Source organism: Mauremys reevesii, linkage group 1 (genome assembly GCF_016161935.1).
Source record: "Mauremys reevesii isolate NIE-2019 linkage group 1, ASM1616193v1, whole genome shotgun sequence".
Lineage (NCBI taxonomy): Eukaryota > Metazoa > Chordata > Testudines > Geoemydidae > Mauremys > Mauremys reevesii.
The window spans coordinates 317,228,807-317,253,959 of record NC_052623.1 but is presented as its reverse complement, the minus strand read 5'-3'; the positions used below and the strand labels follow the sequence as shown (position 1 = coordinate 317,253,959).

The window sequence follows — 25,153 nt, the reverse complement described above, 5'->3', positions numbered from 1 at the left end:
AGTAAAGCCAGAATGTCACCCCAGGTCTCTGACTCCCAGTCCTCCTGATCATAAAGGCCATCCTACCTCTTCATGGGTTTGGAAGAGTCAGGATTTTGATGTTTCTTTGAATGCTTAATATATTTAACAATCAAAGGGGAGGTAAGGGGAGCAGGACTTCAGGCTTGCTCCTAGGGGCACCTGCACAGCTCCCATTGCCAGGATTGGGATCTCAGTCAGTAGTTACAAATGTGGAACTAATTGACAAACTATTCTACTTGCAGTTAAGATTTGTAAACCGCATGAAAGCTACACAGCAATATATAAACACTAAGTATTGCACACTCAGCACTCTGGCTGAACGTTGTCATTTAGATGGTATTAGCTACCTTCACTTTGTTAACAAGAAATTATACTTCCATTTCTGTTAGCTGTGACCTTTGACTCTTTATATATTGAGTGTTGTTTCAATTAGAAACATTTGCGCCACAGATGTTATTCATCAGAAGGGTATAATGTATTTTATATTGTTCTTCATTTAGCTATATGCAGCATTCAAAGCAACCCGGGCTCTAGGACCCTGAGAAGGGTCAGATCTCAGGCTGCAGCCTAAGCTAGAATGTCTCGCAGCAATTAAACAGCCCTTAACCTGAGCCCCACAAGCCTGAGTCAGCTGGCACAGGCCAACCGCAGACGCCTAATTGCAGTGTAGACATACCCTACTTTTCTGCTAGTAATGTATACAGTAGTATGATTTTATTTTCCATTTGTCTAACAAAGAAAGATATAGAAATAATTATCCTGCAAAGACTTTGACATGTGCCTAATTTGATGCAAATGAATATTCACATTTGTAAAAATATTCAAGCTTAAATTTTTGTGGGATTGGGTGCAATATATTTCCATATTCAAAACTGCATTCCTTCTATTAACTGAACAGAGAGCTTATTCGTATTGACCTGCAGCATATATCTTAATTATTATAAAAAAGACATTTAAACCATGCTATTTGGCTTGTCCATTGTGATGTTTAAATCTCTGTGCACTAGTTTATATAAAAGGGAGATATTTTGGTTAGTTTGTTTGTTTAAAAATTTGGTTACTATTTTTTGTGTATTCAAAACATGGAATTGGAAATATAAGACTATAGCTGGTAAAAATGCCAATAGGTTTTTTTATTTGCAAAAAAAACCCCAAAACAAACTGTTCTAGGTTTTTCTTCAAAAACTTGAAAAAAATTAAGAAAAAGAAATTCCATTTAAAAATGTATGTTTTTGATGGAAAATTGTCAATGAGCCCTGCAAATAATAATTACACAGGCAAACTATCTTCTCTGAGGAAACTGTTTCACTCAGAAAAAAATGTTTCTTAAACCTAAACTGTCTGTGTGACTCATATAAGTAAAATATGTAATAAAACAGTCTGTACAGCAACAAAATCATAGTTTCACTTGTGTGTTTTGTGTGCATAAAGGACAAGGCGATTTTGTGTGTTTTATTTTAGTGGGGTGCAGGTATTTGTTTTTAAAAGGGAGAGAATATATTAATAACCAACCTTTTATGTCCCCAGCTTCACAAGTCTTAAACTGTGTCTGTGAAATTGCTGAAAGGTACTCAGGAGACAGAGGCTGTAGTCCACAGGATTCCTCCAGCTGAATTAGCGAACCACAGTCCTGAATTACAATGAAATTAATTAAAATCACAGTACCATATCCAAAGCATTTAACAATATGCATGGTGTAAAAAACTTTTTTCAAGTACAGCTAATGAGAGAAAAAAATATTTGATTCTGAAATCCATTTGTCCTCCATTCAACACACTTTGAAATGTGCTACGTACCAGTGATTTGCAACAAACTTTGCCAACCTACAATCAATGTGTAAAAGGCTGCATTGAGCAGTTCCTTGTGCATCATTTTTGTATAAAAATAAATATACTTTAAATTGTAATCGCTATTTAATTCTTACTTGCTGCCCACATTAATTTTATATGGAAAACCTGCACTGAAACAGAACATGTTTATTGGATGATATGTGCCAATTTAGTTTTAAGAAATACATGTATCCCCACAATCACATGTGCAAAGGAAAGACAGACAGAGAAAGAGAAAAGAGGAATCTCAAGAGGAAGAAATGATTGAGCTGCCAAAGGGGCTGGCTTGGAAAAATTATTACCTGGGGTGGGAGATGGACATAATGAAATATAATTTGCCTCAAGAGTTTGGGTCATGCATACTATAGACAAAAGGAAGACCCAGTAATGATCCATATGCTATATTAACATGAATAATACTTGCCAAAGAATGCGTAGAATTAAAAAAAATATCTGATAAATAGTATTGATTTTTTCTTTTTAATATTTATAGTAAATGTGTGTGTGCACTGAGATCTACAATTAATACGCATATTATATCTTTGTATCTAGAAATAAAGATAAATTATTCAATGCACAGAGAATACTGAAGTACTAAATTACACTGATGGAAGGATGCACGTAAACACATTTTGTTGAACAGCCTGGTTTCCTGCAATTTGATCATTTCTACTAAATGCTATGGACTTTAGAAACCTGTATAATGGAATTTAATTAATGTTTGGCACTTTAGAAATCTGGCAGTAACAATCTGGCATAGCAATCATTTTAAAATTAAAAGCCTTAAAGTTTGTGGGTGAATGAGTTTCATTGACTTCAAGGAAATGAGTCTGTCTGAAAATTGCTTTAGGGGTCTGATCCTGTGAGGCACCACCAAGTTCCAATGGGACTATTCAGGTGCACAGCGATTACTGGCATTATTAAGACTTAGCAGGCTTGAGCCCTTATATTTTAAATAATGTATTGAACTGACATTGTTCTTGCATATATAATATACAACCATCTGTGCTATGGTATAACGGGTATTATTTGTATTGTGCTATTTCTGATATCAGAGTACTATATTATAATTTCCTTCATGTATAAAAAGGAGGTTGAATCCCTGCTTTAAATGCTTAGCTCAACTGTAACTATGATACTGTGGCAAGTGCCTCCATAATACATTCACATTTTTTGTATCATAACTGTGAAAATGAAAAATATGACATGCTATGGAGATCAAAATAATTTTGTGTTTATGACATGAAAAAATATGAAAATCTGACTGCAACATACATTAAGCTATTTATTTAAATACACTGGTTAAATTAAACATTATTCTATCACAATTTCAGTATTCTGTAAGTTGATTTTTAATTTTTCATAGGATTATTACTTTTAAACAATTATAAACATACTATACAGTGGCAAACAGTTTAAATAGACAGAATAAACCATATAAAGAATGGACATTTTATAAAAAGATATTTCACATTGAAAGGAGAATAAAATGAAATGTTTAAAAGAAGATTGTGAATTTATAGTTCCCCTAGTCATTGAACTATACTGATTTTTGTTTAATTCTTTTTTATTTTTCTTAAATCATACTAAAATAAATACATCTACTGACATGTATTTACTATTGCTTCTAAAATGCACAGCAATCAAACTATTTAGAACAATGTTTTTAATATAATATACTTTGCCTCCACCTTCAGATTAGAACCATGAATGAATGACAATCAATGAGGTCTTTAGACTGTTGGGGTGAAACCCTAGCACCATTTACGTCAATAGGATTTTTGCCACTGACTTGAATGGAGTCATGAAGTCACCCTTGAAATAATTAAATACTAGTGTACCTTAATTTTTGCTAAGATTACTCTAGGGGTACACCCAAAACCCAAAAAGCAAAGTGCTCTCTCATATAAGGCCTGATTCAATGCCCCTTCAAGTAAATGGAAAGACTGTCATTGACTTCAAAGTGTTTTGGATCATTTTAATGCACAGGATTCACTGTAGTGGGAGACACTGTATCTCTGTGTTTTTTTTTTGCACTACCACCTTACTCCCTGTTTAGGGTTTTACAGTTAAAAAAGGCTGATATAAGCAAATGAATGACACTGAGTTCTTCTAGTGTCAAACCGTGATGTCCTCTTGGAGTCTTAGGGTCTGGACACACTGTACAGATATTTGACAGAATTACTTAAACTAACAGTAACATCAGAAAACTTCGACCTTGCAGCACAACAATTTGCACAAGGCTTCACTAGGAAGGCCTAAATTCCTGACTAGCCTGCTCTTTGCTCTCAACACAGTGCCATAAGATAACTTAACAAGGATTTTCTTGTTCAGACTTGTGCAGTGTAGGTGTTTAAACAAAAAAAATATTCTTTGATTTTAATTGAATTCACTGGGTGATACCATCAAGAGCAAATTTTGTCTGGCAGGTTTACATTCACTGGGTCAGTTTCATTTGTTAAAAAGTATGCAGTCTGAAATACAACATAGATTGTTTAATAGCAGAATTCTCAACTCAGAGCATCTGGCTGTGAGAGGTCACAGTACCTGCAGTACCTGAGGGAGGCTCATTTTTGCTTTTACAGAGGTCTAATCTTTTATGATCAAAGACATGTTTAATATTGCTGTATAAAAATGGAGCTGAGGCAGCCAGAGGTCAGGAACTAACATTTACTCTAGCTCCATGTATGGTACATTAAGGCCTTTATTAACAGCTTGTGGATTTGTCAAGTCCCCCAAAGGTACTGCAGTGCTATGACACCCCTCTCGCCGTGCCCGAAGATGAAACGTCTTGTGATCTTAAGTATGTTTACAAGCTATCACTCACTGCAAAGATGAGAGGCAGCCAAGCAAACTTAAATGATACTTTCCCCTTGGTGTCTGCTCCTGTGCATACTCATTTTTAAAGGGCAGACAAAAAAAGAGCCTTGAATGCCTGGACTGAAATCAAAAGGAAGCTCCGCTGAAATACGTATTTCAATACATAGCTAGAATTGATTCTATGACTGGTTTGGCATCTTATTAGTAAATTTACTTTTATCTTTACAGAAAATTTCTGAGGCAACAGCAAACAAAAAAGATAGCAAAGCTTTCTCATGTATATCTAGGTAGCTTTCTGTTAACCCCAACCAGTATTTAGAGAAGGAAAAGGTCTGTTGGGTGAAGAGGAAATCATCTCTCTCTAAAACAGTCTATAGTGAGATTGCTGCTTCATAAGAAGCATCGATTATACCCTTTAAACAATCGCCCTAGGTTTTCAGCATGTTACCAAACAACTACATCAGGTTATTAATTTAGAGCTAATAACTCTGGATGTTTTGTTTCACCTAGAGCATGAGATAATAACAGGTTACAATGTATCAGAGTGGTAGCTGTGTTAGTCTGTATCACCAAAAACAATGAGGAGTCCTTGTGGCACCTTAGAGAGTAACAAATTTATTTGGGCATAAGCTTTCATGGGCTAAAACCCACTTCATGAGATGCACCCTGATCTGATGAAGTGGGTTTTAGCCCATGAAAACTTATGCCCAGATAAATTTGTTAGTCTCTAAGGTGCCACAGGTTACTATGTAGTTACCAGTGCCTACATTATAACTTTTAGCCCAGAGTAGTTAGAGCACCCTCCCTTTCTCCCACTCTGGCAGAGAGGGGTGAATTGAAGCTGGGTCTCCTACATCCCAGGTGAGAGTGCTAACCACTGGACTAAAACCAATGAAGTAGGCACTTCCTCCTCTTGGATTCTGAATGGGGCCTAATCTGGTAGGCACACTCTCAGTACGCCTACTGGATCAGGCCCCACACGCAAGTTAGGTGGACAAACCCCTATCTTTCTGTGGTTTGTGAATTGCTTTGGGGCTGAAGCAGGGAGGAAGGTGTTGGGACACTTAGAGGGAAGCAGCAGTACACACGCTCAGAGGCAGAAATGTAGGCACAACTTTTACTCTGAAAAACTTAGGTTCTCAGTGAGTTTAGGTGTCTACAGGGTTTGGTGGGAGTTTTGTGGACCGCAATGAAGTCTGGGGTTTAAGCACCAATGTACTTTCTTGACTCTCACTGTAAGTGCTCAGCGCAGAACACTGAGAAGTATTCCCTGCCAGTCCTACTGAACAAATAAAGGAGCAGGATATCAGAGCTTATCATGAAATAATAAGAAATATATATTTAAGCTCATAGGCAACTGACTTTTTGCATTAAATACCATGGATAAGTACTCAGAAATGTAATCCAACCTCCTTCTACTATCGCAAACCCAAGCTTGTCCAGAACAGTAGAAAAGATCAACCTTCTTTATCAAAATGGTGCAGAAGAGACCTTGCACGACTCCCACTTGTTTCCTGAACTCCCAGCTACACTATCTTGCCCAGTGTTAGCTCTACCTCCTTACAAACCACGCAATCATGGGCAAGCTGCAGCTGATCAGATCTCCTTTAAGTGTCCTGTGGCACACCTGCCCTCCCTTTACAAGGTTGACATTACTGCCCTACTTCATTTAACTCTGTTTAAATTTTAGAAATTACAGAATCAAACTTCTTGTGAAGCAGGCTATTTTGTACGCTCTCTAAGTCTTTTTAGTATCACTGGGGCTACTTGATCTGGTTCTATTTAAACTAAGGCATATTTCTCATTAAGTCCTTTCATCTCTCCCTTTTAAGCCAATCTAGCTCTACTTTTTTATACATAGCTAAAGCTTGATGAAAAGTGATTAAAAATGGAACTCTGAAAGGAATGCTAATAAAATTAGTCAAAGAATGAGCTCATAAAAAAGTGAAATTATAGCTCATTGGGAGGAAATAAATTGTGAGCAGATGGATTAGTTCCACTCTATCAACTTTATTAATATTGCAGTAACAAATGAGGGAATAGTCAGCATGCTGACTTCTATTCAACTTGCTCTCTATATCTGGCTGAATTAATCAGTGATAGATGAACCACCAAAGAGTCAAATGTTCAGTTTGATTCAGCTCAACACCCAAAAATGTAATTGCTTAAATGAAAACCTATTAGGCTTGTAAAAATGGAAATCTCATGCAAGTGGCTGCCTCTTGAGAAATTTCAAGTACTTGAAATCAATGGGAGTTAGGCACCTAAATATTTCTATGGATCTGGGCCTTAGTTTCCCTGTGCCTCAGTTCCACATCTGTACTATTGGAATAATATGCCAGGAGTGTTGTGAAGACAATTACATTAAATACATTGTGAGAAAACAGCTTCTGCAGTAATAGGGGACCAAAAAAGTACCATAACTAGAAAAGGAGAGAAGCTAGTAAGCTAGGTTCTGGAGGTTGCTCCTTACAATATGCAGCCTGAAGTTGGGAGATTGAAGAGGATATGAAATGCTGGGAGTTTGACAATATTGGCAGGGCAAGGCAGGAACATAAGAAACAAGAGTTGAAAGGTGAGTAAGGTGGAGCTGTGCAGTCTCATATTGTTTTAAATTAAATGATATGATTGACAATTAGAGAGGTAAGGTGGGTGAGGTAATGTCTTTTGGTGAGAGAGACCCCCTCTCAAGCTTCACAGAGCTCTTTCTCAGATCTGGACAAGGTACTCAGCCCATCACAGCTAAATACAAGGTCAAACAGATAGTTTATCATCATAGGTACTAATTACTTATGCTAAACTATCTGTTTGACCTTGTATTTATCTGTGACACACTGAATATGTTTCCCAGACCTGAAGAAGAGCTCTGTGTAAGCTCAAAAGCTTGTCTCTCTCACCAACAGAAGTCAGTCCAATACAAGATATTACCTCACCCACCTTGTCTCGCTAACATTCTGGTATTACAAAAACACTGCATACAACGATTGACAATTCAGATTGGATTTTAATTTTTGTCTAGGAATATAATGGTTTTTTTTCATGCATTTTCTTTTCACTTGGAATATCTGCAAAATAATGTTACACCTCCATTGCTCTAAACACTGAAGGAAGAATGGCATGTCTACACTGGGGTGTCTTTTGATGGAATTTAGGCACCTAACTTACTTTGACGCTTTTGAAAATCCCCCTAGAGATCTATCTGCTACTTAAGGCACTTCAATACTTTTGAAAATCTGGCCCTAAACACCCATTGACTGAACTGTGGCCACAAAGGCGTCTCTCCTGAGACCACAGCAAATGTAAAATGGCTTCCTCTATAATGAGAATGATAAGCTCAGGAAACAAACAAGAAACTATTTTGCTGAGTGTGAACTGCTTATCAACAGAAACATTTCAAGTTTCATACAACAATTCCAATGACTTTTCATGTCATGTATTAACCATATTAATGAATTATTTCAGTTAGAATGAGGGGAAGTGGGTAATGGTTCCATACCATCACCCTCTTGACAGCCCAGTAGTCAATGCAGAGCCTCTGGGAACCATCCTTGTTTTTAACAAAGAAGATCAGGGCCCCTGCTGGAGAGGTGGATGTCTGGATAAAGCCCTTCTGCAGATTCTCCTGCAGATAGACATTAAGAGCCTGGTGCTCTAGTTTGGAAAGGGTATACATGCAGTTGAATGGAATTTCAGCACCTGGCTGAAGGTTGATAAGGTGTAGCTGTGGTGTGGGGGTAGGGTGCCTGAATTTCTGTTGTCAAATACATCTGCAAAGTCATAGTACTTGTGAAGTATTTCAGTGGTGGCAGGCAGGATGGTTGGGGGCATGCCCAACTCCCACGGGTCTATTCCCTTGCTGCAGAGATTCCCCAAACAACAACATGAACAGCAGAGAACACCAATTCGCTGTGTTCTCTGGAAGACAGAATCATTGGCAGTAGTGGGAGCAAAAGCATACTGTCCCTTATCACCAACGTATACAGGAACCATGGGCAGAGAGCAAGAGTATTCCCAGGATGACCAGAGAGTGGGAGACCTGAATCAACCTGAACTAAAGAGTCTCCCAGTGCCTCTATTGCAAAGTTTTTCAAACAGGGGTCCACAAGGGAACTTCATGGGATTCACGGGCCTTGCTGATCAACTCCTCCCCGTCCCTCTCTGTGCCTCCTGCACGCCGGGGAGCAGCTTGAAGCAGGGATGAAGCGCAGTCAGGGGAGGGGGCGGAATTATGTCTGCCACTGGACCCGCTGATCAAGTCCTCCCACTCCCTCCCAGCACTTCCTGCACGCCAGGGAACAGCTGTTCCCAGGCATGCAGGAGGCACTGGGAGGCAGGGGGGTTTGGGGGTCCATGGCAAAATTTTAGATCAAAATGGAAGTCCTTGGGTTACTAAAGTTTGAGAGCCGCTGTTCTAGGGGGTAATAGCCCCTAAAGAGGTGGTAAGGTGGGTGACCAGCCCCAAGGGTAGAAGCGACATTCAGTGGATCTGGGGAATTTTTATACATGTCAGGGATCCCGTGGGCCTTAGCCACATCTTGGTACATAACATTACCTGAGGTCTCTGAGCTGATTAGGGACTCCAAGTAGACCACTGGGCTCATTGGGAGTAGGAGCTGCAATAGCAGCTGGAGATACATCAACTGTGAGTTAGCAGTTGCTGTTATCCTGACAGGCGCACGGAGATCAAAGTCTCTGAAGGGGAATGAGATTGGTGCAGCCTGGACCCCCTTACTGCGGCTTAGGCTTGATGTTTCCTGACCCTGAAATTGATCTGACCTTTGCAGTCCATCTCAAGGGGAAGTGTCTGCTGCCACCATGATACAGACACAGGCCCAAAGCTCGGCATTGGTTTTTCTCAGCCTCAGACACCTGTGGTCAGGCCTAGTCAACATCCGTGGATTTTGAGTCCGGGAGTGGGGTGTGCGGTTGAGAGGTAGGGGGCAGGGGCCTTGTCAGGGCTCAAGACACTCAGCAAGGTGGTCGCCAATTCTGAGACACAGGTCGATCTGGCTGTTGAGACAGGATGGCAGCTCAATCTGTGCTACTTTGTCCTTTATATTATCATTCAGCCCAATCCCAAACTGATGACATTGTGTGGCCTCTCTCGGTGTCTCTGGAGAGGCAATGGAAGCTGGCAGTCTATTGGGCAGCTAATCAATGCCATTGCTGTAGTGTTTGCAGCACAGCTTCAGAAGCTCAGGTGCACGGGGGTCACTAATGATAACTGATATGTCCTGAATGAACTGCTCCAACTGGCCCAGGATGGGGCTGGACAGTTCCAAGAATGCGGGCCAAGGCCTCCCCTGTGAACAGACTAATGATGAACCCTGCCCTGGTTTGCAGGGAATGATTAGGGGTGTAGCAAGAAGAGCTGGCATTGGTTTAAGAAACCTCAGACTGATCACGATCACCACTAAATTTACCTGGCTATGGGATCTTTGTTTTCTGGGGGGCAAGAGCCAGGGGTTCTGGTGGAGCTTGTATGGCCACATTCTGTGCCTGCAGGGTGGACACCTGTGCCTGCAAGTTCTGTATGACCTCCACCAGCGAAAAATTGTCCTGAGTGGGGTCCATTGCAGTGAGGTGGGCCCCTAATCTTTGTATTGAGCTGCTCAAACTATAGCTGATCAGGCCATGGGCAGTCAAGTGTAGGGTGGAAATGAGAGTTTGGTCTACTGGTTAGAGCTGGGTCTGGATGGGGACAGAGTCCAGGAAACGAGCCGAGGGTCAGTACCGGAGGGACAGAAGCTGAATTCCAGAGCTGGAGAGTCTACCAGAGATGTAAGCCAGAGGCAGCGCTGGGGCTCGAAGCCTGAAATCTAACACCCAGAGGGGAACAGGGATTGGAGCAGTGCAGCAGCAGGGACTGGAAGCAGGAACTGGAAAAAGGGAGAGCGCAACTGCAGACACCATATGTGCTGAGAAGCTTCTGATCTGCTGTAGGGGCCAGTCTTACAAGCCGGGCTTCTAAATCAGCAGCCAGTCAGGGGCTATGGCCACTCTGTCAGTTCCAAGGCAGTACAGCTGGGCTCATTGGTTGTCAAGCTGTGAAGTTAGTCAGGGAGCAGGCCAGCAGCTTGTCCTAACTAGGCCAGCCCCTGACCCTCAGTCACTGAGTCCTTAGATCTCTGTCATTCTCAGTAATATGTCATTTTGACACTAACTGTTTTTTGTTCATAGGTACATACTGTATGAATTAGGTTCATTCATGATACCACATTTATGAAGAGTAGAATAAATAAAAATAATTCAGGTAAGGATTAGTGAGGCATCACTCTTTCAAAGTTCTACTAGTGTGAGTCTGAAAAGCTCAGATGTCATCTCACTAGTAACTAAAACAAAGAAATTTGACTTTGGTTCATGTGAACAATCAACCTCACTTTGTTAAAAATCAACTTATAAACATGTGTTTTGCAAAATATTTCAAGCTGTTCACGTTTTTTGTAAAAAAAAAAAAAGGTAATTAGTTACAGGTTTTATTCTTCAGATAAAATGTGAACATTTCCATGGTCTTTTCTATGACATTTTCTAAGTAAACATGCATTTCTAATTCAACAAGTCTTAATTTTCCTATGTAAAAACAGTCACCATGGGCTAGATTCACAAAGGGACTTTGGCACCCTAGATGCCCTGCTGCTGAGTGGAGTTCTCAGCCCCAAGTTAGGCACCCAGGCTTCCAATATAATATATGGGGAGAGTTAGTTCCCTAGGAAAGGGATTCTCAGAAGCCCAGCAAGTCATGCAGTAAGCCACCTTAACTAGCCAATAGCAAATGCAGATGAAAGGGGCAGCACTTATGCCCAGATATCTTATAAAAAGGTCTCCAGCCTTGATTTGAAGATTTCAAGAGATGGAGAAACCATTATCTCCCTTGGTAGTTTGTTCCAATAGATAATCACCCATACAGTTAACAATTTGTGCCTTATTTCCAATTTGAATGTGTCTGGTTTTAACTTCCGGCCATTTATTAGTTACATCCCCTGCATAATCATTGCAAATTGCCATTTTAAAAATAAGCAAAAACTATTTGATCCATGAAATTGAAAATGTCTGTTTTTGCAAAATGGAGTACTAGATGTGACCAATGCATTTAAAACAAATATTGGGGAAAATTGTATTTGTAACAAAATATTATTTTTTTATAGTCATAGAAGAAAAATAATTTTTGTTCAATTTCTTAGGGGATATAAAAATTACACAGAATGAAAATAAAATCAAGCCAAATGAGGTGTCGTTTGAATCATCTAGAAAATCATGTGTTCTCTTTACACTTGCTAATGCTAGTTATTTTAAAACAAGTTATTTTAAAATACTTAAGCATAGCTCAAAAACTAGGATGCCCTGTATTTCTTTGGATTTGCAAAGAGAAATTTTTCAGCTATCTTAAAATGAGTAAAAGCAACAAACCTCTCACTTTCTAAAACAGCATTTGATCAGGCATTGGGTAGAATACATAATGTCTGAGTGGAATTTCGAATTCTGCACTCTTGCACTGGTGTAAATCTGGTTCAACAGTTATTCTGGGTTTACAGTGATGTAAAAGACAGCAGAATTTGACCTTTTATTTTGAGAAGGATTAATAAGGTTCTATAAAACATGTGAGGGTATGGAGGCAAACTATCAGACTTTCTGATTGTTGTTTTGTTTTGTTTGTTTTCAATATGTGTAGTGCTCATGAGGCATACTGGGACTGGCACAAGGCAATATGAGCTGAAGTCAACAAAAGTGGGGGCTGCTGAGCATCATGCAGGAGACTTTTAAAAAAACAAGATTCACAGGTCTCCAGTGCGTATTAATAACTGTTGGTGTTTAGTGAACTTCTGTACAAATACTTTTATGTGGAAACTTGGGTTATGCTCCAGGACATGTAAGGACCTGGAGGATACCTGGAGGATTTCATTTGAATCACGTAAGGTCTGGAGAATATCAAGGAGACAGCTAAAAGCCCCGGGAACATCAACAGGATCAGACTGTTCTAAGGCTGTTCTTCCACCCAGTGCCACAAGTGCAATTTGTTCCTGCCTTTCATGCGAAGCAGCAGCTACATATGTGTTGTTTTATTCTCTTTCATGGAAAATATCACTCCTGGTGTGGAGGGCCAGTCTGAGGCATTTCGCTTCCCTCAAATACTGCAATGGGGACACAGATATGGGAGCAGAGGGTAGGGCTGAGCCAACACAGGGGCTGTGGATTCTATAAAACGCATAATAATTGGCAATAACTCTCGGCATAAGTGGAGTGAAGGGAAAATCAGGTAAGGTACTTGTGCATGTCCATGTGAGGAGAAGCCTTTAAAAGATATGTGGCAACAGCGCATGTACTGGGGGAACAACGATAAGCCCTCACTCCTTATATATCCCAGCAGTGTACCGGGACGCAGGTACACAATCCATATTGAGTTTGATAGCAGCCAAGCAGTTCACTCACCATCCAGCATTCTGAAAGCTGTAGATGTATTTGACTACATTTTAATCTGTCCAACTAAAAAGGAACAAGTGAACGATTTGTCACACAAGATCCATGCATCAGCTGGAGACCACAGCCATACGCCAGAGACTGTGTGTTTCTAAACTGTCCCATTGACCCTCTCTTCCCTATCCTGCTCCCTGACAGTCTGGCTCCACTGGAGCCTCACTGCCAGGGGCTTCCCCAGCTGCTGTTTTTCCACTGAAGATTCCTGCGAAGGGAATATACTATGGAGGGTCTCCACAGAAAAGTGATTACAGTGAGAGGCAGCTTTTTAGCAGGATTTTATTAATGACATTTATTAAAGTATTGCCTAAGGACCAACCAAGAATGGGGCCCCATTGTGCTAGGCAGTGCACAAAGAGTAGATTATCAAATTTGCAAGTGAGCAGGGAGACAATCAATGAACTTCCACTGTATTACTGATTTTGTTAAATCAGTTAAAGATTCTCTGTCTCTCATGGGTAAAAGCCTTCTGCCAAGTAGAGTCGGCAGCAACAAGGGCCAGGTTCAATATCATGGGGTTCCTCTTAACAATACAAAAGAGAACTGGCTCAAGCTCCCCTCCCCATAATATGGGAAAACTAACCACCACCTTTGGCCGCTCTCTGAGGCAATACTTCCCCATTTGCAAGCACCAAGTCTGTGCCTAACAAAAGAAAACTTCTATTAAAAGAGAAAGGGAACCCAGCATTAATCTGGGAAAACACCACAACTCAAAAGCACATGACCATACGCAAACGCCACCACACAGTGCATTGGGCAGTGTCCTTTGCCTCATTTCCCACCTTGCAATGAGAAATTCCGATGAACCAATGTCCCTTCAATGCATCACTCCCCTTTTCCTCCGCTGCATCCCACTCACAGTTGGCTGTCCTTGGTCATCAAAGGCCCAGAGTTCAGAGGTGTGTTCACCTCACGCTCCTGAAAGAGGGCAGGAAAAGGGGAAATGGAGCAATGCCTTTGTTGTTGCAGAGGTGGTGGCAGCTAGCTCGCTGCTGCTGCTCACAGCTGCCTCTGCCACTGTATTCTGCCACCACTCACCATTGCTGCCACTGTTATCTCTGCTGCTGCTCAGCTCTGCCACTATTCTCACTGCTGCTGCTTGCCCCACACTGCCACTTCTGCGATGGCGTGTTCTGAGGTTCCACCACTTAGCCCAGCTCGTAGTGATTTCACTGCATAGTGGGGAACCTCTCAGGTGCTGCCTCTTCATTATCTTTCACTGCAACACTGTCACCACACCAGATTGAAGGCTCCCCATGCTCATCAGTGATTTCAGTCTACACCACCAGATAGAACACCTGTTCACATCCCCTCTGATTTTCTCTGGGATTGTGCATTGCTACCCCCTGCTTAGCAGTGAGGTTCAGTTTAGGGTGACTCCAATGAAGTGGGTTCTAGCCCATGAAAGCTTATGCCCAAATACATTTGTTAGTCTCTAAGGTGCCACAAGGACTCCTTGTTGTTTTTCTTCTCAATCAGGGCATGCTAAGTACAATTCTGCTGCCCTCTACTCATACAAGAAGAACAATATTTTATTACCTCTGCATTCAATGCTAAACTGAATTATAACCCAAACCCAGCCAAAATGGATCACTTTGGCAAAGTAGCTGTGTCTGCTGGACACTTAGACAAAATAGGCATGTCTATCTAGATTTCAGGGGAGAGCTCATTAAGACCCTGCTTACACAACTGAAGGCCGGATCCTGTTCCTTCATAAGAACAGCCATACTGGGTCAGACTAATTGTCCATCTAGCCCAGTATCCTGCCTTCTGACAGTGGCCAATGCCAGGGGCTTCAGAGGCAATGAACAGAACAGGTAATTATCATGGAACTTCCTCCAAAATAATTCCTAGCGCACATCTCTTAGACAAACACCCAATCTTAATTTAAAAATCATCAGTGATGGAGAATCCATCATGACCCTGGATAAATTGTTCCAATGATTAATTACTCTCACCATTAAAATTTTACACTTTATTTCCAGTCTGAATTCGTCTAGCTTCAGCTTCCAGCCATTGGATTGTATTACAATAAATGTCACAGAAGGACTTGTATAAGCCCTCAGCCTTTGAGTGGGGAAGAGGAAGACTTTCACCCTGGCTGTGGGTGTGTATATAAACTATACTGCTTTGAGAAGGGAACACTTTCCCCGCCGTCTCTGCTTACCCAATGAAACCACCATTAAAGATAAGATACTTTGAAAGGAAATTTGACAGTGATCATATGCTAAAATTAAAGGCTCTGGTGAATGCAAACAAAGTCTGCATCATAACAGAAAATAAATACATTGAATGTTTACAGACGGTGCCTGATCAACATGCATACTTCCTTTTTAGCATACAGCAGCCTTTGTAGGATAGCATGAAAAGATTGAAGTGATGAACTTTTTTGCCTTTGAAAAACATTACATATTTTGTATAAGAGAACTGCAGCCTTTCAATCAGAATATTTTCCCCGATGTCTTATAACTACATCCTGAACTAAATCTAACATATTCCCAGACCAACTGTCATTTAACACAAATAGCTGAGCCTGGGAGACAGGAATAAAACAGACAAATCTGTTTTCCTAGAGCACCTAGGAATCTAACCTTTTAGTAATTTATTTTTTAAAACTATAATGGTGTCTAAATTGGCTCTATTAGATTTTCAGCACACTTGCTGTTTTAATCACAGAAGCTGAGTTCATAGATTTTTATTAATCATCATCTCTTTCAAAAGATACTGATTAAAGGTTTGCCTTATGGTGCATAGCAGACTGAAAATATAGTTTCCTTACAGCGTGATGGCTTGCTGAACAGCAGACTGTATGCAGGTAGCTTTCACACATGGACAGAAACAGATTGCAGGCAGTTAGTGCCAAATGACCAGACTGAAGTTAGAATTCACCCCTGTGCTCCACAGCAGACAGCTCACAGCAATCTAACTCCTTCCTAGGCATTTTATTCACTCAGCGTAATCAAGCAGCTGATAGCTGAACTAGCCCATCACCACAAAGGCAACTAATTATTTTTGAAAACAGAATAATGTGCTCAGTGGCAGCACTTAGTCTACTGCACAAGACCTGACCAATGAGACTGAACTGCGACTTCACTTTACTCAATACCGAGATCAGAAGAACAAACCCTTGGGGAAGCGAAGTACTGAGGAAAAAGGAAACTTTAAAAAACACTCTTACTTAATAAAATGCTACCTCTACAGTACTAGAATAACCACCAAATGTGGGCCTGATTCTGCAAGGTCATGAGCAATTGGGACTCTCAGCACCTCACAGGAGTAGTCCCTCATATGGCTAAGCATCCCCCTCTCCAAGAAGTTGCATCATTTTCCTAGAGTAGTTTTTCTCCAACCAGTGGTACGCATACCCCTGAGGGTATGTCAAGGTCTTCCAGCGGGTACATCATCTAGATATTTGCCTAGTTTTACAGCAGGCTAAATAAAAAGCACTAGCAAAGTCAGTGCAAACTAAAATTTCATACAGACAATGACCTGTTTATACTGCTCTATATACTATACACTGAAATGCAGTACAACATTTATATTCCAATACATTTCTTTTATAATAATGTGCTGTGCCACTTCTGTATTTTTATGTCTGATTTTGTAAGCAAGTAGTTTTTAAGTGAGGTGAAACTTGGGGGTACGCAAGACAAATCAGACTCCTGAAAGGGGTACAGTAGTCTGGAAAGATTGAGAGCCACTGTCCTAGAGTACTTTACAATGGTGCCGATTCACATATCTCAATTATGGGCCACGAATGGCTCTTCATTGCTCTGGCAATGAAATCTGCATCCACTCTGAGGCTCCTTTACACTATTAGAACTATGTAAAAGGGGCCTTCAGTGTAAATAAGAAGCAGGCCCATTGTAAAGTGCTTCTTGCAAAACAAAACAAAAACAGTTGTGGCCTTATTCTGCCATAACTGATGCTCTGCGCAATGGACTGAAGTTGTTTCATTGGCAGGAAACCCAGATGAATCAAAGCTAAATAAAAGGTTATTCATCAGTTGTCATCATTATTTGTTGTGTGCTGGCAGTTGGCTTGGCACAGTAATATAGTCAGATCCTGAAAGGTGCGGAATCCCTTCCAAAAAGGTACTGAATGTCCTGTACTTTCAGTGATCTCGGGGTGAAGCATGTGGGCACCCACAACTGTCCAGAATTGAGCCAAGGTAAGATCAGTATGCACCTCAGCAAAACAAATACAGGAAGTTCCAAAAGGAATTTTGTAATCCCTGCCAATATTCATTTTTATAGTGATCTTAATATTCAACTTGCAACTGTATGCTAAATGCCAGACGAACATTTATCTTGAACTGTTTTTAAGGGGAGTGTCATTAATTGATTGAATGGAATTCTGGAAGATGTACAACAGATAATGTGGATAAGGAGATCTTTGAATGCAAATTTTGGACTGTATGATACAGCACTGTGGTTTCCTGAATGTTGCAGTACTTGTGCATTTAAAGAGCCTCATCCTGGGAGGTGCTGAGTATCTAATGCCAGTTGCTGAGTCCCCTCAACTCCCACTGATTGCACCTCACAAAAAGCACTCAGCACTTTGCAAGATCCATCCCACAAACCCTATTGGCATGAAGTCTTGTAACAAGGGCAGCTCTTCAGCTGTACCTGAGATTTCAGCATGGCATTCAAATTAAGATGTTGCCTCACCCAAAGCAGATGGGGTCATAAAAACACAATGCTAAGCCATTTTAGACTAGTCAAAAAAAAAAACAAAAAAAACAACCCACAGATCAGGGAGGAAAATGTTGAGCATAAACTTTATACTGATTTTTATCTGGAATAACTTGCCGTTCTTCAGTATCCACATGTGTAGTCACTGGGGAGTTGTCTGACCATATGTTTTTTGCTCCACATCTGTCAACTAAAGCAGAGATCTGGTTGCAAAATGCAGCACTCTGGAACAGTATGTGGATTTCTGATATTCCCTCAAGCATTTTGGGCCCATAAAGCAAGGAATGGTTTACCTTGAGACTGGCGTATATTCATCTGTGCTTTATACGCTATTGCTCTGATACTGTTCATATTATGTAAAGAAAGTCATACTAGTTATTTCAGACCAGCATTATAAAATTTCAAAAGAAACAAAAAGCACTTCTAAAATAGGAATATACTAACAAACAGATATCCTTTAATCCTTCACATCGCTATGATTTACCATAGCCAAAAAGCACACTTGATTTGCTTTATACCTCACTGAAATGCACAACATATGCAACAGAGCCTACTGCATAATTTTCCAGTCAGTCAGTCAGGTAATATTATGCTGCTAAGCTATAAAATTTAGACGCATCCTGATTATCAGATGATGAAAACATTGACAGTACAATGGCCAGACAAGTGGAAAAGTTGGTACAAGCCTATCACAGCAGTAGGTCTAAAATACTAAGCTATCCCTTACACAACTATATTTATACTTTGAAGGGCAACCATGGTCCAGACTATACAATGAAGTTCTGTTTGTTTGTTTTTTAAAGTACCAACTAATCTGCTACAGATAATTCTATTTCTTGTTAAGTGATTGCTGTACGTGACCTAAAGGTAAGAAAATTACTGGAGAGGCCATTATGTTCTCTGACACCAGAATGAAGGATTTGGGGTTAAAATAAAAAAAACTTAAATCCAGTTGCATATATTGGGATAGCCATTGCCCTAACAATGACCAAGTGCTTCCAAAAATTAGCTCTACAAATCCCTCTGACAGATAGATCCATTGAGTGAGATCCACATTTGTGAAAGGGCTGAATCTGGAATGTTTGGACAGTTATTGCAACTTGATGAGCAGAGATCTGCTGACAATTTGACTTAGACACTTTTCTCTCACATACTATAACTTTAACCTACAGGCAAACTGCCTAAACAAGAGTAAATCATCAAACAGCTTATTTAAAAACTTTAAACAGTTTTAAGCAAATGTTTCATATATTTTTCAAAATATTCCAATTACTAAAGACTGCAGAGAAATGTCACGTCACCCCTACTCTATAACACAAATGTTAAAATAAACTTAGGTTTTGGGATGTACTTTTTTAAAGGATTGCAGGTTTGTCAAATCTGCTATTTGATGCTAGGAGTGTTTAAATTTTTCAATCAGAATTGAAGACACTCCCAGTTAAATAACTTGACAACTTCAACTGAAGTAGCAGCTATAATTTAGCACTTTCAGCTTACAATTTAGTCTGGTTATTGGTCACAGTTTTGGTATGTGAAGACACGATATTTTTAGTATCAATAGAATGAAAATGTACATTAATTTACATTAGTTTCTGCCAGTCTCATGAGATTTGGAGGTGGGGAGGTTTATAACTTTGAATCTATGATCATTTACTTTTTGTTGTTCAAGAATTTTTTAAAACTGCCCATCTCAAACTACTTATTTGAATTCCATTCTGCAATATTACACCATTACATATAGGGAGCCATCAGAAGAAAGCAAACAAATCAACAACAAAAACCACTGAAACTAAATTCTCATTTACAGGGGCGAACTAACCAAGGGCGCTCACAAATGAAGTGGTAACAGAAACAGAAAAACGGTAACACCCAACAAGTGGACCTTTCTAATGATATGGCACTCTTCATCTTTAAAACACAGCTCACTGGGCCAACCTATCGGACTGGTAGGGGGAGTTGCAGGTGGCAGGTGTGCAGCTGTTGGGGGAATAGGGAACTTACGGAGGTGGTCTCCCTGCCCCAACCAACCATATGTGAATTTATGTCCAGTCTCTCTCATGGTGGGTGGGTAAGCGGTGGGACTTACTTCAGCTCTATAACTGCAGTAACACTCCTGTGTCTCCAGCAGGAGGGAGAATTGAGATGGGACAAAGGTTCTTAAATTCTTTTGAGAGAGACTGGGGTTGGTCGTCCAAGGTGCCCAGCACTCTGGCCCAGAAAAGCACTTAGCCCCATGCAGGCGGGGCCGGCGGGGGCGGCGGCGGCGGCGGCGGCGCTGGCGGCGGGGGGGGGGTGCTGGCTCCGTGGTGGCTCATGCCGCCGGCCGCCTGCCAGCGAGCACCGACGGGCGGACCTGCGCCGCTGCGCGGCGCGGCGCCGCGCCCCGTCCCGCGCTCCCGCTCCTTCAGCGAGAGGGCGCGGCGCGCGGGGCCGCTTCGCCCGGCCCCTGACCCCTGCCTGCCATGCCGCCGAGAGCAAGCTCTCCCCGGAAGAGGGGGAGGACCCCGGGGAGACGGGGGGGCGGCGGCGGCGCCGCGGCGCTGGGGCAGCCCGATTTCTAGAGCCGCCCCTGGCCCCATGCACTTTAAGCTAGTGAGTGTTCCACTTTAAATCAATCCTGTTTTAAATCAATGTGACTACTCCCATGCTTATGGCTGAGAATTGGCATAAGTGTGCTTTGCTGGATTGGAGTCAGAGCGCTCAGCACGTTGCGGATCAAGCCTTCCCCCTGCCGCTGGTGTGAGGAAAGAGGATTCTTTGTCCCCAAGAGCAGAGTCTTCTCTCTGGCTGACAGCTCATTTCAGAGCTGTCAGCCAGGAACTTTCTCCTCAGGGTGCACAAATCTCTTCTGAAGCTGCAAGTCAGTCAGTTGGAAATACAGTAAACATGCACAGTGCCTCTCCTGACTAATCACCAAATTGCCATATAAGACAGTTGGTTTTAAAGGTGGCCATGGTCTCTGACCCTTTGGAAGGGCAAGGATGTGGGCTGCCAATGACTTCTCAGGGAGTTTGCCGCTGTAGGGACCTCAGGAACTGGCCTTGGAGTAGGAACTGGTTCAGATAAATAATTCCTTGTCCCTAACCACCAAAAAGCTAAACCAAACCTTTCCTGAAATCTGAAATAGTTGATTAACCTTTGTTTTAAACTCATTTTTCATTTTCGTGTCCCTCTGTGCTTCTGGGTTTTCTTTGAGATCAGAAGCAGGAAAGCTGAAATACACCACAAAAGACTAATCCTGAAGCATTTCTGGCTTGACTGTAAGCAAGCAGCATCAGAATTTCTACAGCAGACATTATGTCCATGAGATTTCCTGACCAATTTTAAAGGCCCAAAAGGCTGAGAAAAGTCTGGATTAATTCTGGATGAGTATAAATTCTGGGGGTGCTTACCTGAACTGAACTCAAAACATTTAGAAACTCCCCCCATAATTAGAACAGCATCAAGCAGCTACAAGTATCAACCACTGTAAAATTCAGTCTAATGTAAAATTGTATTCAAGTCATCAGACAGAGCCACCAATATAAACAATTCTTACCTAGCAAAAGGAAGACAAAAATTTATAACCTGAAGAAATACAAACATAAAATTATATCCTCGATGATATACTTTTGGAAAAGAGCCATTAGATAAGAAATATTGTCTAATTCATCTCCCTACCAGTTCAGAGTTTCTCCCTGCAGCAGGTGTTCTTAACCTGGGGGTCATGACCACCCACCCTATCCTTCCCATGTTGCTAAATGGCTAGATTCAACTAGGTTAGTACTTGGGGAGAATGTTAGGATCATTCTGGTACAGATAAGGAGTTCCCAGTATGGAAATGGTTGTAAACTGCTGTCCTATTATATATTTTCTAGTACATTTCCCACTCTAGTTTAGAATACTATATTGAACAAGATAGCTAGTATGTATATCATCTCCCTCTATTGGATAGAATCAGAACTGCTGCCAACAGCTAATGAGTTTCCTTTAGCTTAAAGCAGGGGTTGGCAACCTTTCAGAAGCAGTGTGCCGAGTCTTCATTTATTCACTCTAATTTAAGGTTTCATGTGCCAGTAATACATTTTAATGTTTTTAGAAGGTCTCTTTCTATGAGTCTATAATATATAACTAAACCATTGTTGTATTTAGAGTAAATAAGGATTTTAAAATGTTTAAGAAGCTCCATTTAAAATTAAATTAAAATGCAGAGCCTCCCGGACTGGTGGCCAGGACCCGGGCAGTGTGAGTGCCACTGAAAAATCAGCTCGCATGCTGCCTTCGGCATGCATGCCATAGGTTGCCTACCCCTGGCTTAAAGTGAAGGAGTCTGTATTCTTGGAGAAGGATCTAGGTTCTGCGTAGGTTTTTACTGTGACGTTGCAAGTAGCCTTGATATGTAGCAATGATAGTCATGAAGGTCTACGTGGCCACAGATTTCTTACATTGTGATAAGAGAACACTGCAGTAAATAACTGCTGACAAGGGGTTTCTGCCTAGTCCCCCTCCTCTACAGCTTTATTGGTGATTGGTGAAAAATTGACATCTACTGCCATGTACACCCTTCATCTCTTTAAATCAAATCTCCTAGCTTCTCAAAAGGACTTCACTGGGGCGGCAAGTACCAAGGTCTAAAGCCACACGCACAACAAAGCTATACTAAGAGGATTTTTTTCCTTTTGACAGACACCTATACCCTAAGATTCAGAAACATGAAGCAGCAAGGTTGCATGGTCCATTCCCCTTTCCCTTCATACCTCAGGGTCCCCTCACCTCCAGGAAAACTTTACATTTATAGGCTAAGGGAACACATTTGTAACAGCCAAGCCAGGCCAGGCTGGGGCTTTAAAACTCAGAAAGAACCACAGGTGTGCGTGTGTGCAGGGGAGAGAGGGGAAATGACACAGATTTTATTTATTTGTGCCCTTGAATTGTATGTGAAAGTTAATTTGCAGTGTTGTTCACATTACTGTACGACAGCTACAGTACAATAAAAACACACCATAACAGTCACAGGTCAGATCCTATGTTTTAATTGTTTTCGACTAAGTCAGAGTTTGTTTCACATCTCATTGAATAAACAAGTGACACAAATTTGTGACATTAGGGAAGTTTTAAAACTTTAGACGGTGAAGGACAATCACTTAAGAGGCCATGATCTCACAGAGCCCCAAGAAGTCTTATCTGAAGTGATTTTCTTTCTTTACTGTTTATTTACATTGAAAATAGCATTCCTAAAAGGTAAAATCCTGGACAATAGGACAAAACCCAAAGGTTGACCCAAAAAAACCCAACAAAATAAAATAAAAGCTGGAAAATTCAACTATATACCCATTTTATTTATTTCAGTTTCTTTACTGTTCTCTTTAGTCCTAAGTCTTTTCTCCTTCTTCCACTTTGTCCCCAAACCAACTTTCATGTGGAAAAAAACTACTAAGGGCTTCAAACTACACCGTTAAAGTCAGCAGGAGTTTTGACATTGACATCTGTGGAAAAAGGATCAAGTTTTAAGTGTGTTGAACCACTTAGGACCTTATCCTTCTCATTCTGATATATTGCATACCCTACAAATCATCTTACATGTCTTACAGGATTTATATTGTGCATGGGTATTTTGTCCTTCAGATGTTCATCAGCCCCAAGAACATACTGGTATGAGGATGGGGTTTTGATAAGAGATATAACACACGAGCAAATTCAAATATTTGCATTTCAATGGATAACCCCAAATTCTACTCACAGTTTGTGCTGGCTCACAGACGTCCTGCGAGCTCTTAAGCACACGTGTAACTTTATGCACATGAGCAGACTCATTGACTTCAATAGGATTACTGAGTGTAGCGGGGTGGCTACCCGCTCCTGCCCTTTGGGGCTTTAAAACAGCCCTGGGAAGGGGCTTTTGGCTGGGCTGATTGGGGAAGTGGCTGCAGCTGGGGGCCATGCCCCAAACTGAGCCCAGGGCCTTATAAAAGGCCAGGGAAGCCAGAAGCACAAACAGTCTCTCTCTGCCTGTAGAGAGAGATGGGCCTGGCTGCAGGGAGCTAGACCAAGTACCTGAGGGAAGCAGGGCTGGGGACAGGCTAAGGAGCTGGGGAGCTCTGGCCTGGAAAGCCCCAGGCTGCAGCCTAGCAGAGGGTTAAAAGGTACTGGGGGGTTGCAAGGGGCAACCCAGGGGTAGGCCAAGGCAGCAGGTCCAAACCCCTTTGCCTGTGATGAGTAGGCTGATACTGCAGTCTGCCCCAGAGTGTGGGGCTAGATAATGACTGGCAGTAGCCACTACTGAGGCAAAGTGGGGATAGTAGGGTGGGGGTTCCCCTGGAATGGGGAAACCCAGTTAAGAGTTAAAGGGGCACCGGGGTCCTGGGAGGGACACGGGGCCAGTAGCAAACAGGTGGATCACCGGCCTGCGGAGGGCGATCCAGGGCTGGAAAGAGCTAATTCCAAGAGTCACCAGCAGGAGGCGCCGCAGGGGGTGAGTCCGACCCGTTACACTGAGATACAAAAGTTACAGAGTGTGCAAATTGGGGAAACTATACAGGGTATAGAGAATATTTTTCTAATCCATTCTGTTGCCATCTTTTTCCTTTAGTAAAGAGCAGGGAGTAAGATTCAAATGATGTAGCATAGACTATGATGAGGATGAACATATGCATACAATAAACACCAGGATTAGAGATAAATGTACTCATGCTTGTTCTTAGGATGCCATCTCAGTTCTCTGGCACCTCATCATCACATTTTTTTCTTTTCAGTCTGCTGCAAAGCATAACAAGGAATCCAAACTACTGTCAAAGGTACAAAAGCAGTAAAAGATCCATTTCATATTTTTTCTACAGGAAACTGAACATATAACTGAACGGATAACAAATAATATATAGCAGTTTCTCTAAAAAAATCTGTACCAGAAGCAGTCAAAGGCTGCATGAACTTTGAAGCTTAGAAATAGTTAATGATAGAAATAAACAGTGATAATGAAAAACAGAGCTTTGAGATGAAACTGGAAAATTGTAACATTTAAGATTTGTTGCTTTGTTATGGAACTGGAATAGCACTGTAACAAAATGCACTTTTAACAGATGATGCCCTTCCACATTTTTTCATGTAGATTTATATTTTCTTCAAAGACTTATGATTATTCCTTTAAAAATAAAATTAATAATTAAATCCCCATGAAGTCTAACATTTTAAATCTGTGATTTAATTCTCTTTCTGTTCTTTAGTGAAAGCAGCTACAAAGTACAGAATTCTTCAAGGGGAATGAAAACAATTACAATTTTTCATTCCTTTTTCCCTAAACCATGTTTTGCTGCAGCAGTGATCGCAGTCATCATTAATTGA

The 25,153-nt window shown here is 41.2% G+C and overlaps 1 protein-coding gene across 1 annotated transcript in view; it reads right to left on the bottom strand.

The window, feature by feature from the left end:
- Nucleotides 1-25,153, bottom strand: part of CPED1 (cadherin like and PC-esterase domain containing 1) — a 221,739-nt gene that overhangs the window by 35,004 nt on the left and 161,582 nt on the right. The window contains exon 18 of the mRNA XM_039518767.1: nucleotides 1,534-1,651. Coding sequence (XP_039374701.1) covers nucleotides 1,534-1,651 — 118 coding nt within the window. The remainder of the gene's footprint in view (nucleotides 1-1,533; nucleotides 1,652-25,153) is intronic.